Source organism: Lygodium microphyllum, chromosome 29, assembly GCF_053477565.2.
Source record: "Lygodium microphyllum isolate KBCC chromosome 29, Lygodium_microphyllum_v1.1.10, whole genome shotgun sequence".
Classification (NCBI taxonomy): Eukaryota; Viridiplantae; Streptophyta; class Polypodiopsida; order Schizaeales; family Lygodiaceae; genus Lygodium; species Lygodium microphyllum.
This window is the reverse complement of record NC_141163.1, coordinates 123,695,185-123,714,683: the sequence shown is the minus strand read 5'-3', so window position 1 is coordinate 123,714,683 and position 19,499 is coordinate 123,695,185. Positions and strand designations below refer to the sequence as shown.

Below are 19,499 nucleotides of genomic sequence, written 5' to 3'. Positions count from 1 at the left end.
ACCCTACATCTAATGATGTGAAGGCTGAAATGGCCAAGATACCATATCCTCAACTGCAAACAAGCCCAAAATGGTTCTCAATGTAGTCATCTTGACTAAACAAGAGAAAATCTCATCAAAGACAATTCCATGCTGCTGCTTATACCCCTTTGCAACCAATCTTGCTTTGTACTTCGGTGAGGAACCAGAAGTGACCTTCATTTTATCAACCCATTTGCATGGAACGGTTTTCTGCCCTTTAGGCAACTGCACCAAGTCCCAAGTGCCATTTTTTTCAAGAGATTCCATCTCTGATAGCATGGCTTTATACCATTTCTTGCTGTCATGTCTGTCCATTGCTTCCTTGAAGCAAGACGATTCACCACAGTCCGTCAACATGACATACTCAGCCACATTAATTGCACCAGGAACAAATCTGTCAGGTTGTCTAGTAGCCCTAGACGATCTCCTAACCCAATGGTCATTGTTTGCTGGCTGTTCCTGCAAATTTCCATTTTCAGCAAGCTGTCCTGGCATTTCGGCCTGCAAATCAGCATTAACAGCTTGTTGTCCTGGCTGTTCGTGCATATGTAATGGCTCATTTTCATGGGAAATAGCTGGCTGATCATTTCCAGCATCATTTCTTGCATTTACAAGTTCATTTACAATAGGTATTTGCTGCTGTACAACGGGCGCATTTTGCTGTCCAAAAGGTATTTCTTCCCCGAATACAACCCTACGGACCTCCTCAGTCTTTTTGGGCTGTTTGTGCATGCAATCTTCCCAGAAGATAAGGTCATTACTGCGTACTATTTTCCTTTTCTCGAGATCCCACAATTTATACCCCATTTCACCCTCATCACCATATCCTAGGAAAATGCATTTACAGGACTTTGGCTCAAGTTTGCTGCGTTTTTCTTTACGAATGTGCACAAAAGCCTCACAGCCAAACACTTTCAGATGAGCATATAAAGGTGGCTTGCCCGACCATGCTTCTTGGGGAAACCCCCCCCTCCCCCAAAGACCTGTTTGGTGACCAATTAATCAAGTGAACGGCTGTCATGACAGCCTCTGCCCAAAAACCATGGGGTAATGCAGCATGAGACAGCATTGTACGGACCTTATCATGTATGGTCCGATTCATACGCTCGGCAGCTCCATTTTGGGGTGGATTATGAGGAGTAGTGAGCTCCCTCTTTATCCCTTTGCTGTCACAAAATGCCTGAAAGGCCTTGGACACATATTTCCCACCATTGTTAGAGCGAAGACACTTAAGTGTCTTATCTATCTGATTTTCGGCCAACGCCAAGAATTTTGTAAACTTGTCAAGCACTTCATCCTTGCTACGAATAGGGTAAATCCATACTTTCTGTGTAGCATCATCAACAAAGGTGACAAAATATTTCTTTCCCCCTAAAGATAATCCTGGCATTTAACATACATCCGAATGTACTAACTCTAGAGGAGAAGATTTCAAAGAAATAGACTTTTTGTGAGACGTTTGTGCGTGTTTGTCATAAATGCAATGATCACAATGCTCCAAATCAGCATAACGAAGACAAGGCAAGTAACATAAATGAGAAAGCACTTTCATTCATGTTTACTCATATGTCCCAACCGGCCATGCCACAAAGAAACACTTGGCTCCTCGGTCACAGCAACAACATGGTCACGCACACTAGATACATGAAGTGGATACAACGTATCACTCTTGCAACCTCTGGCAATAACCCTAGATCCCTTACAGATCTTCCATTTTCCATCACCAAAGGTGGTATGAAAACCATCATCATCTAGCTACCTTGTGCTAATCAAGCTCTTCTTGAGTTGAGGTACATGCCGTACATGGTGAAGTATAAAGACAAAGCCATGCTAAAACTGTAACTGCACATTGCCAATACTTGCAATCTCACATGTATAGTTGTCCCCAAGATGGACAACACCATGTCAACCCCCTGTATAGGCGGAAAACCACTCACGATGAGGGGTGACATAAAAGGAAGCACCTAAATCAAGAATCCAGGTATGCATGTCATCATCTGTATCTGCAAGTAGAGCATGTGCACCAAAATGTGAAGAGACAAAGAGTACATCACTCCCATTGTCACTGTCATGAGTGACTACATTCACCTCTTTAATTTTTACACTGCTTTTCTTAGGCTCACTGTCCTTCTTCTCTTCCTTGCAATCATTTGTCTTCTTACCTTTTCCTTTCTCTTTCTTCCATTTGTAGCAGTCAAGTTTAAAGTGACCCTTCTTGCCACAATGATGGCATTCAACATCTTTGCCACGTGATTTACTACATCCCTTGCCATCATATTTGCCCTTTTGCTGTGATCTGCCCCTAGTATGCAAAGCACTCGAAGACTTACTGGGTGCATTGTTCTACCGATTCATCTCTTCCATAAGTAGATCACTCTCTACATCAGCATACAAAAGGATCACATTAGAATTGCTCATAGCAGTCCTGAATGTATCCCAACTCTCTGGTAGAGTGCAAAGCAAGAAAGTAGCCTTAAATTCCTCATCAATCATGAACTTCAAGGCAACCAGCTGACTGAAAATGGAGTTAAACTCACTCAAGTAAGTAGACATTGCTATACCTTCTTTCATACGCAAATCCATAAGCTTTTTCAGCCAATATACTTTACTTGCAGCACTCTTCTGTGCATACAGTTCTTCCCATCTAGTCCATAAAGCATATGCAAAATCCAAACCTTCAATATTGAAGAGCAAGGCATCAGAAATCGATAGCTCTATGGTTGAGCGTGCAAGCTCATTCAACTCATCCCAATCGTCCTAATCCATATCTGCAGGCTTTGCCCCTTTAGTTTTGATCAGCTTTGCCTGCTTCTTTTGTAACAGGATATTGTAGCACTGTTTTTGCCACACTGCAAAATTATGTGTGCCTTCAAGCTTCTTTATATGCATCAAATTACTGCTTTCATTGTTGCCAGCCATGGTTTTCAGCCCAAATGTGACCAAAAAACCAGTAAACGCAGGCCCAAACTGTCACCCAAGTGACCAAGGTACAAACAAGTACCAATCAGCAATAAATGACCACACAGAAGTACAGATTTCAGATTTGTAATTAAGTTTTCAGAAGCACCAAACCAAGTGCTACAGCATTATCCAACTGATTACAGATGTTCCAAAAGGGCATGTGCATCACATTACATGAGAAATCCCAAAATTTCAGCTGCAATTTCTGTTGTACATGTACCCACGGGCATAAAATTTGACACGAACGGTCAAAAGCCCCAAAATTTTGTGCTCAAAGCGTCAAACACACATCTGCATTTCCTCTGTCATGCATAGAATTGTCCAATTGAAAAAATAAAACAATTTCAGCAAAACCCCCAAATTTTACCAAGTGTTGATGTCCAAATTACACAGAATTCAACCTGCATGTACATAAAATGACCAAATGCTGCATAAATTTTGCCCAAATCGCAAAAGCCCCAAATTGCACAGGTCCAATGTGCCTCAAGGTCGAGAAATTGGGTCAATTTCAGCCCAATTTGTGCATGTACATGAAAAGCCCCAAATGTCAGGGACAAAATGTTACAAATTCATGCAATTTCTGAGACAAATATCACTGTTGCATCTTGCTCACACCAAATCTGGACAAATCCCCAAATTTTTCGAGTCCTACGTGCACCGATTTTAGTGAAATTGAAAGAATTTCACTAAAATGTGAAAAGACCCAAAATTCCCGGGCAAATGTGCACCGACATTGCAATTTCTGAGTCAGATTGTCCAATTTTGTCTTGAGATCCCCAGATTCAAGAAAAGCCCCAAATTTCTGAGCCGATTTTGCACAGATCTGAGATCTTGTGCTTATGCGTGCGAAACCCCGTCAGTGGGTATAAGCAATTTTCAAAAAAAAAAAGAATTTTTTGAAAATTTTCTGACGGCGATGGGTCCATTGACCCGCCAGGCGTCGCCGTGAGCCTGGAACCCCGCCGGCTAGTCACGCTCATCAACACCCGCCGCAGTCGCATCGCTTGACCGTCACGCCGCCTGTTCGCCGTTCACACTGGTCGCCGTGCACGCCATGCAGTCGCCCACTCACGTACAGCTGTCGCCTGACGACCTGTCCAGTCGCCTACTGCAGTCAACTGTCACTGCCTGTTGCTCCTATCCACTGCCTCTCAACTGCTACTCGTCGGACTCTTGCAACAAACAAGCCTGCCTGCAACCTGCCCGTTGCTCCTGTCGACTACCTCTTGCCAGCTCTGATACCAATTTATAGGGCAAGGTTAGGCACGAAGATCGAGGCAGATAGACCTTATGCGCGGTGAGAGAGACAGAGAGAGTGCGAGTGAGCAGAGTAGAGAGTGAACACGTTTTTCGATACAATGACGAGTGTACCACTTTAGGTTTTAGATAGATATATGTATGAAAGTACAATGTGCTAAGGGTGTATTCACACCCGTGCACATATAAAAGGCACAATGGCCCTTTAATTCCAACAGCCACATTACTGGTGGTAGGACAATAGACAAGGCTGATATCACCTGCATGTAGCCTCACTCTGACAAAGTAATAATGTATCTCAATGTGTTTCATGCGTGCAGGAAACACTGGGTTCCGTGCCACTGCAATGGCACTCTAACTGTCAGTTGAACAAAGGAGTAGGCTTCGTAACAGATACATCCAGATCAGCAAGCAAGTGCCTAATCCATACACATTCAACTGTGGTAGTGAAAGCTGCCTTGTATTCAGCTTCACATGACAGTGTGGCAACAGTGGACTGTTTCTTGCTAAGCCAAGATATGCAAGACGAGCCAAGAAAGAAACAATTGCCACTAGTGGAGTGACATGAATCATAATCACCAGCCCAATCAGAATCACTGTAAGCATATAACTACAGTGGTCCCCCCTTGGCATAAAGCAATCCAAGAGATCTAGTATCCTGCAAGTAACGGAAGACACGCTTAACAGCTTGCCAATGTGACATGTGTGGCTGATGCATATATCTGCTTAGGGCTAAAACTGCAAACTGTATGTCTGGCCTAGTGTTGCATAAATAAATAAGACATCCAACTACTAGAGCATATGTGTGTATATCAAATAAATCACTGTCATCATGTAATGACAATTTAAGTCCAGGTTCCATTGGTGTACAAACTGGCTGGCAATCCTGTAAGCCAAACTTCTCAAGAAGTTTACCAATGTATCTTGACTGTGATAGCCCAATACCTCTAGCATCATGTATGAACTGAATGCCCAAGTAATAATGCAAAAACCCCAAGTCTGACATGTCAAAAGTTTGCTGTAAATTTTATTTAAATGCTGAAATCTGATCAGCATGTATCCCTGTAAGCAAGAGATCATCAATATAAAGACAAATGATCAGCATGGATCTCCCCTCTTTACATACGTAAAGGGTAGACTCAGATGAGTTGTTTATGAACCCTTCGCTCTAGGAGCTTGTTTCAAACCATACAAAGCTTTTTCCAGCTTGCAAACCAAGTGTTCCAAGCCCTCAACTGCAAAACCAATGGGCTGCCGTACATATACTTTCTTGTGAAGTTCCCCATGTAAAAATGCAGTTTTAATATCCAACCGATGCACAGTCCATCCATAATGAGCAGCCAAAGCAACCATAGACCTGATGATTGTCATACGGGAAGTAGGAGCAAATGTCTCCTCATAGTCAATGCCTTTTTTCTGTGCATAGCCCCTAGCTACAAGCCTTGCCTTGTATTTGTCAATGGATCCATCTGCATTCCGTTTCAGCTTGTACACCCATTTTGTTCCACTGGCTTTCTTTCCAAGTGGCAAAGACACCAAATCTCATGTTTGATTCTTAGTGATAGAATCCAATTCAGCTTTCATTGCTGCCATCCAATGCACACTCTGTTGTGCATCTTCAAAACATTCAGGCTCCTCATCATCAAAGGGGCTTGCTGCCATAACGAACTCCATGGTATGTGCAGTATCGTGCATACGAGCTTGCCTTCTAGTACAACCAGCCCTGGGTGCATCCAGATGACTATCTTTCATAGTCTGTAAATACCATCTAGGCATTTGTCTTGCCTCCTGACTGTGTATAAGCTCTAGCTGAATTTCAGTTTCAGCACTTTGCTGAATATTCAAATCAGCTAATGGCTGATTTTCTGCATTTTCCAAAGGCGCAGCTGGCTGAACATTGAGTTCACTTGCTGAAACTCCAGCTGAATCACCAAATGTAATGGGAAGCAGCCCTTCAAATACATCACGGGCAGCCTGATATGTGTCTAAACCAGCAGGGACAATTCTGATTTTTCATCAAATAGTACATCCCTACTGACAAACACCTTTTTAGAAACAGGATCATAGAGTCTGTAGCCTTTGCTCTCACTGCTATATCCCATAAAAATGCATTTAACAGCCTTGTTATCTAACTTTTTCCTAAGTACCTTTGGAATATGTGCATATGCAAGGCACCCAAAGGTACGAAAGTGTCCAACAGAAGGTCTCCAGCTATTCCAAGCCTTAAAAGGTGTAATTTTCTTCAAAGCTTTGGTGGGGCATCTGTTCAAAACATAGCAAGCACACATGACTGCTTCCATCCAAATACTAAGAGGCAAGCTCTTTGCCTTCAGCATACATCTGGCCATCTCCATGAGTGACCGATTTTTTCTCTCTGCAATCCCATTCTGCTATGGAGTATAAGGAGTAGTGTACTAGTGGACAATGCCCTTTTGTAACCGGCCTGTTCACTGGGAAGGGCGGTAGTGTACAACCAAAATAAATAAATGCTTTCACCCAATTTAACAGTCGCCCACTTTACCTGAACTTAAAGACACAGAATCAAGAAGACATACAGGAAGCTAGAATGCTCCTGTTGCAACACATACACCCTGTTGGCCCCTAAGTTAGGCGCCCCTTGCGGTATTTCTTTATTTTTAAAAAGAAGAAAGTACAATGGGCTGTCTTTCACCTATTCTGGGTGAAATTTGGCAGCATAACAGTACAATTACTGACCCAAAACAAGCAGACCAGGAGGGGAAACTCTGCCCAAGTCTGAAACTTCTGGTTGGAGTGCAGAATTGACCATTTCAGCCTTCCGTATTTACTGGTTCAAACCTGTTCTGACACCTGTTTACAACTCATACTGTTCCCTGTACTGTTCAACCCACTGTAATTACTAGTTCAGACCTGTTCTGACACCTGTTCTCAGCTCATATTGTTCCCTGCACTGTCCTGCATCATCTAGGCCAAAGGCCCCTTGATTCTGGTATCAATTGGGTTGTGAAATACCCTCTGAACAGTTCAGAATCAGTTCTGGTTAAGTGCTATTTCAGACACTTGCTTGGTGAGGTTACCACCCTCACATGTTCCTGCTTGTGGGCAGCAAACAACTGCTCCTGTTCCTGGAGAAAAGAGGCTCTTGCCTCATGCAAAAACAGCATATTCCACACAGTTGTACCTGAATCAGAAGAAAGGCCCTTGATTCTGCAACATAACCATACTGTCAGGGAGAGAAAGAGAGAGAGTAGGAAGCAAGCTCAAGCCTCTGTGCATCATAGACAAGGTAGACCAGCTCTCAAGAGCTCTCCATCTGCAGCAATCCATCTCCCCTTTCACAAATGAGCCCCCCATGCATTGAAACTCGTTTTTGTGCAGCCCTCTCTCTCTCTTTTGGGAATTTATGCCCAAATGGTGACACATGGCATACATGTAACAATTTTCCTGTTTAAACCTTTCGGTCTAAAATTCTCCATCCTCGGTTCAAAATTTCCTCGACACTGACTAGAGGATTAATCCTCGTACAAAAACGAAGATAATGACACGAACAAATTCTGGGGTCCAAAAATAGTAACTCCCTAAATTTTAGGAGTTGCTTCCAATGCATCCCCACTAGTCTTCTGACCATCTTTGCAGACTATGGCTACATCCAAATCTGTAATGTAGCTCAACTGAAAGTGAATTTCCACTGATGACTCCACATGGACTAATCTCTTGAAGATTTGTCCATCTTCACTTTGAACTAGTCTCTTCCATGCTAGTTCTTCAACACACTTGTCCATATACACTTTCACAAGTCTCTTCCAGGCTTGTCAATCTACAGTGCCATCAGTCTCTTCCAAACTTATACTGGACCTTAACTGTCCAATCTTGACTCACTAGACATTCCTGTCTGTTTCACATACTGGCCATGCAACTCAAGCGTTTAGATTTCAAGAGGGATCCTTCCAAAAAGAAAAACCAAATAAAATATGTAATAAAGAAATCAACAAAAAGGTACTAGTTGTCACAGTCTTGTGACACCTTCTACTTTCAAAAAGAAGTTCAGCATAGGGGACATGTATTCCCCCCCTCGGTCCGAACAGAGAGTCTTAATTTTATAAGCAGACTGGTTTTCAACAAGTGCAATAAAAGCCAAGAATGCATCATACACTTCTGACTTTTTGACCAAAGAGTACACCCAGCAAAATCGAGTAAAGTCATCAATAAAAGTCACAAAATAGTAACATCCTCCCAATGACTTTGTCTGCATAAGTCCACATACATCTGAATGCACTAACTGCAACCTGGCTCTTGCTCTAAAAACAACATCACGGGGAAACGAAAAACGATGCATTTTTCCCAAAATACATCATTCGCACAAGTGCTCAGGAGGTCTCTCCAGTAGAGGTAATCCATCTAGCATCTACATACACTGTAAGAGCATCAACCTACCAAAGTTCACATGCCCCATCCTAACATGCCATAACTCTGTCTGTATCATAGCAGCAGTAAGAGTGGATGTCAAATACATTGACTCATCAACTGAAAGAGCATCCAACTCGTATAACCCATGATATAAAGTGCCTATCAAGACCAAAGTCGTGTGTTGAGAAACCCTTCACCCGCAGTTTGCGTTTTTGTGTTTAGGGTTTGCAGCACCAAAAAGAGGCGCCATCCTAGACTTGTTGTGCTTATTTATAGCCCACTCTCTCATTCATTCCTCACGGCTGATTCATTCAGTCCGTCACCTCTTCTCTCCAGCCTCTCCACTACCCTCACACCCCTTCAAGAGAACATTGCGGTTCATGGTTCGTGGCTGTTTTCATCATCTTCCTTGTGCTACAGCACCCTTATTCCCTTGTATCACATTCACTCCATGATTCAAAACTTCATCATTCCATTCATTAGAGTTTTTTCTCTCTTCTCTTCTCCATGTTTGCCGAGTTCACTCCGTATTTCTCCCTACCAACCCTACTGTCTCACTAGTACATCATCTTTTGACATGGTATCAGAGCTGGATCTACTCACGTAGCAGCGAAGATCCTCCACTCCATTGAAGGCAAAGACCAGTGACGAGTTCGGCATCCACTTCTCTTCTTCTTCTGCTGCATCAAAATCTCGTTTTTGCAGATTTCAGGTGTTTCAGCTTGCTGCCCACACCCCTTTCGCGGAGGACATCTCAGCCGAAGCTGTCAATTGTTGTCTCCATCAGTTGGCGCTTGATTTCCAGCTCTCTTCACGCAGCTTGGAGCTGATTTCAGTCAGGCAACTGCTGTTCCTGTGCAAACCTGCTGCCGTGCAGTCTACCACGTCATCACAGTCCTGATGCCTACGTTTTCAGTCTTTCTCTCTCCTGCAGGCTGTCTTGCCTGCGTTTTTAGTCTTTCTCTCTCCTCACCTACGTTTTTCTACTGGTTGCAGTCTCTTACACCTAGTCACATCCTCCTCCCACTGGTAGCTCACTTCCAACCCTTCCACTACTCTCCCACCCCTTGAGGCGAACATTGCAGTTCGTGCTTCACACTGCCCTCACACCCCTTGAGGCGGACATTGCAATTCGTGGTTCATGGTAGCTAACCTCTTCCTCAACAAGGCACACTAGTATCCATGGCTTCTTTACCAACAGATATCCAGACTATTGGGTCCTCCTACTGTGGCATCACCGGCCACACCACCAATGCTTGCCGACTTCGACCCTTGCTCCCCACTCCCTCGGAGTATATACGTCTTCCACCAGGCACTCCTTGTGCCACCTCTCCCTTCTAGGCCACAAAGATTATTTTGCATCGGCTATTAGAGTACTATGCTCAAGGCAATAAGACGCATCCAATGCGCACTAAGTCCTTTCGAGCACATGGAGGATCGATTGGCGCTACGACCTCCTGGAGATTGTCGCAATGTCAACGGCAGTCTTCTCCCACTTATTTTTAGGTACAGTGGCTTCCACAACCTACGGATCTACAATCCGCTCCATCGAGAGACGGTGATTGTTTGATATTGTCTCCTTGTCAGTCCGCTCCTTCGAGAGACAGTGGCTGCTTGACTCCTTCCTCTTCTTCGGCTACCCAATCTGCTCCACTGAGAGACAGTGACTGTTGCCCACCTCTTGCTCATTCTGAGCCCCACCCTTTCCCACCCTCAACTACTCAAGTTCGAGAGGCTGCCTCTGGAAGCCCTTCGACACCCCAGATACCTTCGGCACGATGGGCGGCCACTTTCTTCATCATCAGATATTTCAGAGTCCGTGATCCATGAGTTTTTGGATTCCCTCTCAGAGAGGGATTCAGAGGGGGATGTTATTTCTTTGCCCTCAAAGGGGGCATCTACTTCTTCTTCGACTTCAGCGGGGGCCCCTCCACCTCCCACCACATAGAGGGAAGCTACTCCACATGAAGCTCTTCACCCATCCTCTACTTTCTTGGGGTGGCTGTCTTCGACCAGTCATCTCTTCTACTAATACCCAGGACCTACATGTACCACCTAGATTAGGACCTTGGAGGTTTAGCCGTGACTTGGTGACGAGGCCTTCGTATTCCTTCCAGCATGGATGCACGGAGCTAGTGGCTTCTCTCCCAAGGTTGTGTTTTGGGTTCTCCAATTCACTCTGTCTACTAGTCTTTACTGCAGGTTCCCTTTTCAGTGGAAATCTTGGATCTTAGAGATCCTCTACATCTTCTTGCCTTGGTCACTTGGTCAGCATGGAGTCACCTCCCGAGATTAAGTACGGGCATATCCTTATGGTTCTCGGCACCACACCAAGTCCGAGATTCCTCCTATGCATTGCATGTTTTCATCATCTTTGTACTAGGGCGCTTGGGCAAGTGAAAAATTTCCCCACGAGGGACACTATCCAAGTGGCACCTGTTGCATGAGCATTCTTCAACATGTGGCATTGCATCTCCATCTCACTCTTCTCTTGTTCCCCTTTTTGGGCCTGAGAGGGGATGTTGAGAAACCCTTCACCCTTCACCACCCTTCACTCTTCACTCCCAGTTTGTGTTTTTGCGTTTAGGGTTTGCAACCCCAAAAAAGGGGCGCCATCTTAGACTGACTGTGCCTATTTATAGGCCACTCTCTCGTTCATTCCTCGCGGCTTATTCATTCAGTCTGTCACCTCCTCTCCAACCTCTCCACTACCCTCACACCCCTTCAGGAGGACATTGCGGTTCATGGTTCATGGTTCATGGATATCTTTATCATGTTCCTTGTGCTTCGGCACCCTTGTTCCCTTGTATCACATTCACTCCATGATTAACAACTTTATCATTCCATTCATTAGAGTTTTTTCTCTCTTCTCTTATCTTCTCCATGTTTGCCGAGTTTGCTTCGTGTTTCTCCCCGCCAACCCTACTATCTCACTGGTACGTCATCTTTTGACAATGTGTTCTTTGTCTCTCACCATGCATCTGTCATTATCAAATGTGACCTGCAATCCACAACGTGCTAAGGAAGAAATAGAGAGAAAATTCTTATTTATGCCTGGCACAAATAAAGCATCCCGTAGGCGGAAAATAGAGCCATCAATGGCTGTGAGCACAATCTCCCCAATACCTCTAACAGGGTATGATGCATTGTTGGCACACTGTACAGACTTACCAACTAGAGCTGCATCAACATATGCAAATAAATCTCTGCAAGATGTAATATGCCTAGAAGCACCACTGCCAAAAAACCAAGCGTCTGCATCCTCAGTAGAGCTGAATGCTCGATCTGCCCAAGTGGTGTCATAACTGCATGTGTAAAAACAAGAGTCCCTGTCTACAACAAAGGACGCAGACTCAATAGCAGTGGAAGGAGCATCAGAAACAGACATTCCTGACTCCTTTTTCTTCTCTTTGGCAATGCGCTTTCTGCACTCAGTAATGTAGTGGCCTGGCTTCTTGCAATAATGGCATTTGCCCTTTTTGGCTTGCGTGTCCCCTTGTTTTTTTTTCCTGTGATGTACCAAAAGTCCCAGAACTCTACCGAGCATTCTTCACTTGGCTGCCTTTGCCTTTCTGTCTAGCCATAAAAGCCTGCTTGGAGGCTATAGCATCCACACCACTATTTCTCTGTGTTTGCTCCTCCTCTAGAAGCAAACTGACTAACTAAAGAAAAGTGATTGGTTGTGCGGCAATCCTCATGGTGAGGTTTAAGGCCATATGAAAAGCCAAGTACAAAGGAGGTAATGAGTTCAAAGTGGTAGATATCATCTGTGCATCCGAATAGTACTCATCAACATTCATGAGTTGCTCTTGTAAGTCCTAAATTTTGTTCAAGTGATCCTAAATAGAATCACCTTCATCCATTTTCAATGTCTCTACTCTTTCTTTAAGAAAGAGATGCAAGTCTCATTCTTGCCTGCAATCATCTGCTCCAAAGTTAGCCAAGCTTCTCGTGAAGAAGCTGTTGAACAAATGTGGGGGATGATTGACCACTGAACTACCAATGCAATCAGCGACAAAGCTTGTGTATCCCTTGTATCCCATGCTTTTTGAGCTGTTGTTCTTTGGGAAAGTGGCTGAAGTGGAGCACGCTGATGTGCCCATGGTGCACGTCCTCCTGGAGGAGGAGTAGCTAGAGCCACAACTCCAGGTCAAGCTTCTTCTCCACTAACATAATCCCAAAGATTTTTTGCCACAAGTACATTCCTCATCATGAAGGACCAAAGTGAATAGTTATTTCCATCCAATCTGTCCTCCTTGGATACATAGGTGAAAACATCTCCTCCCTGATTTGCCATGATTTTCAATTACCAAATAAAGATGCAAAAGAGCAATGTCAGAGCAGAACTACACTGGAAATCTGAAAATTTTCAGAAATTGCAAGAAATAACTTTCTGTTATTAGTGTACAGAGGTGCACTCTGTCAAAACTGTTTGTTATGCACGCAGTCCAACGTGCAATCAGTGTTCAATAACACTGTACCAACAACAAAATTTCTTACCTCAGGTTTGTCAAAACAATCTTTCAGTGACTGTAACTGCAATGCATACGCCAATGTTCCCAAAAAACATAAACGCCCCAAAAAAAATTTATGAATGTGTCCAAAAATTGCATTCAATGTGTCTCAGACACGTTTCCTGAATTTTGTGTCTGTGGCATGAGAACCCCTGCTTCTAGAAATTGCAGCTGGAATTAAAAATTAAAAAATACCAGAAAATTTATGGGTTTACTGGCACAGAGCCGTTAGGCAGGTGTTCGACGTGTTGATTGGCGGCGTTTCAATCGAGCGCTTCAATCGCGAGCTGAGCTGGCGATGATTGACGACTAGCGGGCTAGCACTTTGACTGGCGGCGTTTCAGTCGGGCAAGCTGGATGTTTTCGAACAAAAACGGCGCAACACGCAGGGGCAAGCGCTTGTCTAGGCAAGCACAGGTGAGCGTGACGTCTGGCAAGTGACGCAAAGGCTATGTCTAACGGGCGGTGCTGGAGACGTTTGCCACTGACGAGCTGCTAAGGCAGACAACACTAGCGAGCTGGCGAGCAAGGTGCTGCGAGACTGACAAGCTGTGTTGTCAGGATGTGGCCACAGTGGCCCATACAGCAGACTAGCGTGTCAAGCTGAGCTAACCAGAGCCAAGGCAAAGTTGGACTGAGCAAAAAGCTCCCGGAGGCTAAGCGGAGCTGGGCAGAACCTGAGTTGAGCAGAGCAAAGCCAATGCTCTGATACCACATGTGAGAGAGGACAGGATCGAAGCTCAGCACAGAAAACCAGTAGACAGTAGAGAGTGAAGCACGACACCACATACAATAGACTCAAAGAGTGTGTGCTAAAAGTACAAGGTACAACCCTCAACTTAGGGTTGTAGGGGGTGTTCGCACCCGAACACGGTAAGTGCCCGTAAGTGTGTGTCATAAGCACATACGAAATAATACCATAAATCTGGGGGAAAAAACCTCTCCTACAAAGAGTAAAAAGTGCCTCAGTGTCCTACTGATCACCGACACTCCTATGTGGCATAGGTGTAAGTGAGGCATGAGTGAAATACCCAACATATAAGAGGCTCAAACAAAGAATATAGTTTACCGAGAGTGTTTGGTAAAGTGGAAAGATTGTTCAAAAGAGAGTTCAACATGGAAGCATGTAAGGACCATTCAAAAGAGGTTTTATGTTTTCCACTTAGACCTTTCCAATTTTGTTGTTAAGAATGAAATTTATTATTAAAGGGGAGGAAGTGTCACGTAAATTGAAGTGTTGATTAATTAATGTCATGTTGGCAAAGAAATGTCTTAAGAACTTGCGGCCATGTTTTTATTATAAAACATGCATATGTCTTCAAGGGGTACAACTAATAGTGGACATGGTGTATGGTGCTCCAGCAAATTAATGCGTGTGAACATGGGCTAGAGCGGATGACATGGCAAGCATGCACTCATTTACGAAGGATTAAGGTGTTAATGCACAAAAAGGTTACCTGAAGGCAAGGCAAGGAATCAAATAGCTAACACATAAATTTTCTCACTCACCTTCACTCTTGTTTACTATTGAAACCCTAATTCTTGATCAGACCAGCAATCAGTGGGGCAATCATTAAAAGAAACCCTGCCAACAAAAATCCTTAAAAAGAATCAATTTTGCACTTAATGGAAGGTGAATGACCATGTTGATAAAGAGTTTCTATAAAAGCTAGGCAACAAAAGAGTAACTGATCTCAAAAGTCTGATCGAACTTGGACCACTGCTCTACCTGAAGAGGCAACAACGCCTCTCTGGTCATCAAGAGCAAATTGTTGTCACACCCCTCAAATCTAATGGAACTCTCAACGGATACTAATCATTGGTAATTACTAATGCAGCATATGGACAACCCCCTCAGCCCCACCAGCAGCTCACATTACGAAGGCAAGCAGGCTAATGAAATGCACAAAGAAAAAACTCCTCAAAAAACAAATGGATGCTTAGAACAAGAATGAAAAAGGAATGACTACGCACAATGACCTCTGACCAAGTGACTTATGAAATGAATCAACATGAGATAGAATAGATGCAAATTGCAAAAGCCAAACCAAGGGTGCAGGCTTGAAGCAAAGGGGGGAGCATAGGGGTCATGGACACTTAGAGAGCTGGTCCAGGCTGTGCAGAGCTGAATGAGAAGTCATACATGCCACAAACAGTAGAGTGATGTGTGTCCTTACTTGTATCAATCCCAATATGAGCAGGCAGCCAGCACTTGATACTGGAAGTACACCAGGAATCATCATTTTGATGTCAGACAGCTGCACAGGAATGGTATACTGAAAATGCCACAGTCAGAGGCTGAAATGATGATTGGCAGGCCAGAAAACCTGCATTTTCAGCACAAAATGGCAGCATGATGCTTTCAAATAGCAGGCATCAATAGTGGAGCAGTTGTGAAGGCTGCAGGACATGCATTTTGAGGCTGGACAGGTGTGGACAATAGCTTCTAACGATATGGCAGTAGCATAGATGGCAAAAGCAGTTCAAGCAACAACTTGGAGCTGGCAGTGAGTTGCTACAACCTGCAGTTTGGACAGAAATGTGCAGCCACGAAGGAAGGTTGTCAAGGCAGTAAAGCAGTCAAAGACTGATGAGGCTAGCATGGAGAGCTGGGCATTGGAGTGGATAATGATGCTGAAGCACAATGGTTGCTGAATGGGAGATGTCATGAGGACAAAAAGTGGTCATCCCCCTTGGTCCTTTTTCAAGGGTTTTAACTTTTGTGGAACTTTTGCCCTACCAAAACCCAAAGAAAATAAATAACACTACTTTCTTATTTGGGTTGTGAAGAGCTAGATGAATTGGCGAATAATTTGCTAATCAGTTAAGGCCTAACTGTATATCATTTTTGGTCTCCTTTGAATGCAATAAAATTTGGCCAATGCATTGGCAGAAGTTTTGGCCTAATTTATCCTTGGACGATAGAAAAGATAGCAGACACTGAAATCCATGGCAGGCAGTTCGGGTGAAACAGTTTCAGTCAACCAGGCTGCGAGTCGGCCAATTTGAAGGTCCACAGAGATCTAAAGGCAGACCTCTTTGGCATCATATTATCTTGATTGATAATTATCCCTATATGTAATACTACATGTATCCTCCCCTTGTCCATAAATGCACCTATCAGTTGTTCAGAATTCATCTTGTCATGCTCCTTCCAGCCATTTCAAGCTTTCCTCCTCACATACTTTAGATGCAAGAAGAAACATTGACAAGAATTAAACAAGTAGTGTGTTTGGAAGTGGGAGGGCTGAGCATTATTCAAGTCAAATTGGATCCAAATAAGTGATGATGAGTAGCTTCCTCATTGATGAGCTTCTTCATGTACACGGCCAGGTTAGCAAGCACATTCTCATACAGTAAGATGATGACTAATGACCCCGCCCAGAGTGGGAAAGCAGTGTGTCACAAAACCTGTCAAGCATGCCTCCGTGAGGTACTTGGAGCACAATGAGTGTCTATTCTATTTTGTGGTTGATTGTGTTGGTGGATGTGTCAGTTCATGTGTGAGTCTTTGCATGTTCCATTTGGCTGGGCACAATTAGATATTGTAGACATTTTATATTTGTCATTTTCATGGTGATCTAGGCATTTATTTCTGGCCGACCAGCATTTAATGCTAACCAACCTGATCATATTGATGGCATATTTCTGGCCTATTTATTCAGGCACTCCCTCCTCCTGTGTCATTCATTGTATCACTTTGCATACTTCCAAACTGGGACTGGTGGAGAGAGGGAGTATGTGCCAGTGTCCGTACACGGTGACTCACGGATTCCATTTCTTGAACATCTTTTTCTTTCTAAGTTCTCGTGCAGCATAGCATCCAGAAACATCAAAAACCTTTAGAAATGAAACGTCAAAAACATGTATCGTAAGTTTCTTTCAAGAGGGGCTAAAATAAAAAACACGGGTTTTTTCATATAGGGATTTTTTACATTTTTAACTAGGGAAAGAGGTTTTAAACCTCTATGGAACTCTCTCTTGAACAAAAATAGGCCAATCAAGCTCGAGTGATAATATATGAGAGTCAACTGAGAATAATGCATTACATATCCATGATCCATTATTGACTTATGTCAAAGTTAGTCTTTGGACAAGCTATACTAAACATTATGATTCATACTATACTATGGTTCAAACCTCAAACATTATGGTTCATACATATTACACAAAGAAAATTGAAATAAACATGTAAATAGCCCATATACAATATGGACCAAGTCAAGTTGCAACATCATGATTCTCACTCCAAAACAAACTGACAAAATGTCAAAATCCGGAATGAATCATAATGTATCATAACTAACTCATAAATGAGACTAAAGTCATACATTAATAAACTCTCAAAGACAAGAATAGATACTGGATTGACAAAGTCCAACAACTAAACAAAATCCCAAAAAAGTAAGTCTCTTATCCAAAATCTTGAGCCAAGTCACTACTCGTCATTATCATGATGTTTAACAGTGCCCGTTAGTTTTTGTCCAATTTCAAACTCAAAGAAACATGTTTCTTTGCTACTATGTTGTGCAGTGTTCTTCTTTCCTTTGCAGAGTTTCTTATTTTCTCTTCACTCTCATGTTCTACAGTCTATTACAGCAGTTTCCTACGCTTCCATTGCTGCATCCACTTCTGACAGATTGCTGGGGAGGGCCTGTTTTATGGGCAACTAGTTTGTACAAATGTAGTAGGAGGGGTTTCCTGAAGGTCCCCATGAGATGCTTGGAGTTTTTGATGCATTGCCCCTGGGCATATGGACATGGTGCAGTTAATTTGGAGAGTAACTCTAGGTCCTTTGTCAACTGGAGCCAAGTCTGGGTGCATCACTTGCTGGAGGGTTTATGTTGACAGTCTGTCAATTGGGGGTACTTTCCTTCACTAAGAGACCAGTGAGGCTCCTACATGTGGTTGGGCCAGAGGCACTCCCCAGCAGACAGGTTATAGAGCCCGCTGCTTCCTATTATCAACTCTCATCAAGCATCTGTCATGTTATCTAGCTGAGCTCTGAAGTTCCATCATCCACACCCTCAAGGGATGTTAAAATCAGTGGAAAGGAGATTCATGGCAGCAGCAGCAGCTCAAACAACTCTTATGATTAGCCATCAACAAAAAAGGATTTACTAAACAATGAGTTGTTCATCAGGAAGCTCATAATCCCAACACGCAGTGATGTGCTTCATTCCTGTTGAAGAACAATGACATCCAACATACCTACACTGGTTTTGATACATGCGCAATGTCGTTTTGTGAAGCATTTGCATGCGACTAAAAACAGAAATAAATGTATGCTTAAATTCTTTCATTCACCATTATAGCAAGCTACATCACAATTATGATTTTCTTCGTGCCTCTTCTGTAGAGAGGAATTACAGTATTGCTCATTACTTTCAGCTCACAAGACAGGCTTCCTCAAATATAAGAAGAAAAATACATGCTTACAAGCTCCACGAACCTTAGTGATGCACATCCCAAGCCATCCTACACTTCAGACATTCAGATCCCGAATTTCTATGTCAACGAGACAATATCATCACCCCTATGTAGCACTTCATATGGCCTACTCTCACAAATGCTTGGCCCTAAATAAATGTTTAGTTATGGGACATCAAACAATTTGAGAAACAGTGTTGAACACTATGTGACTGCTATATTCTCTGCTAACAAAACCTGTGCGCCTTTCACGAAACAAAGTTGTTGATAGAGCTCAGGAAATCGCAAATCATAGCAGACTGTCAACCCCAATTTCCCAGCTGGACTGTCAGCTACAACAATCTCTGAACCTGAAATAAAGGTGTCATACAGATTTTGTCAGGATTAAAATCATGCAGCCAGATCTATGATCTCCAGCAAGGCAGCCCGCTGGAGTTTCAATTTGGCATTTGATCTCATCTGCAAAATTATTTTACGGTATATACCAATTGTGATGATGTAATATAAAAATGATGTTCCCAACCTGATCCTGTAAATTTGCTCTCTTTCAAACTTGGTCCACCCGGTACATCAACATCAAACCTGCATTGAATCAGGTCCTAACAAGTTTAAATTGAATACTACCATGCCATAGAAGTCTCAAAAAAAAAACAGTGTGTGCTAGAAGAAATAGGAAGCTTCCACTACAAGTGTATTTTTCGGTAGCAGCTCTGAAGGTTTCCCAGATCATCAAGAAGCACATGGCAGTTGAAAAGCCGTGTTCCATCTGGATATTTTTCTTGAAAACCACCAAGTGAAAGCCACAACCTTGCCTCCCTGCTATGACAGGCAAATTAAGAACCAAAACACTTGTAGTGATACCATGTTAGCACATACACTCTATGTTTAAATGATAATAAATACCATAGAATAAACAAGTAATTTGGAATT

General features: G+C 43.1%; 1 protein-coding gene across 3 annotated transcripts in view; it reads right to left on the bottom strand.

Moving 5' to 3' along the window:
• The window catches only part of LOC148011105 (Nitrilase/cyanide hydratase and apolipoprotein N-acyltransferase family protein), a 140,195-nt gene that overhangs the window by 87,972 nt on the left and 32,724 nt on the right, over positions 1–19,499 (bottom strand). For all 3 annotated transcript variants that reach the window (XM_087671130.1, XM_087671131.1, XM_087671132.1), the window contains exons 3-5: positions 19,257–19,385; positions 19,093–19,151; positions 18,807–18,919 (exon numbers count right to left, since the gene is read on the bottom strand). In XM_087671130.1, the coding sequence (XP_087527256.1) occupies positions 18,807–18,919; positions 19,093–19,151; positions 19,257–19,385 (301 nt within the window). The remainder of the gene's footprint in view (positions 1–18,806; positions 18,920–19,092; positions 19,152–19,256; positions 19,386–19,499) is intronic.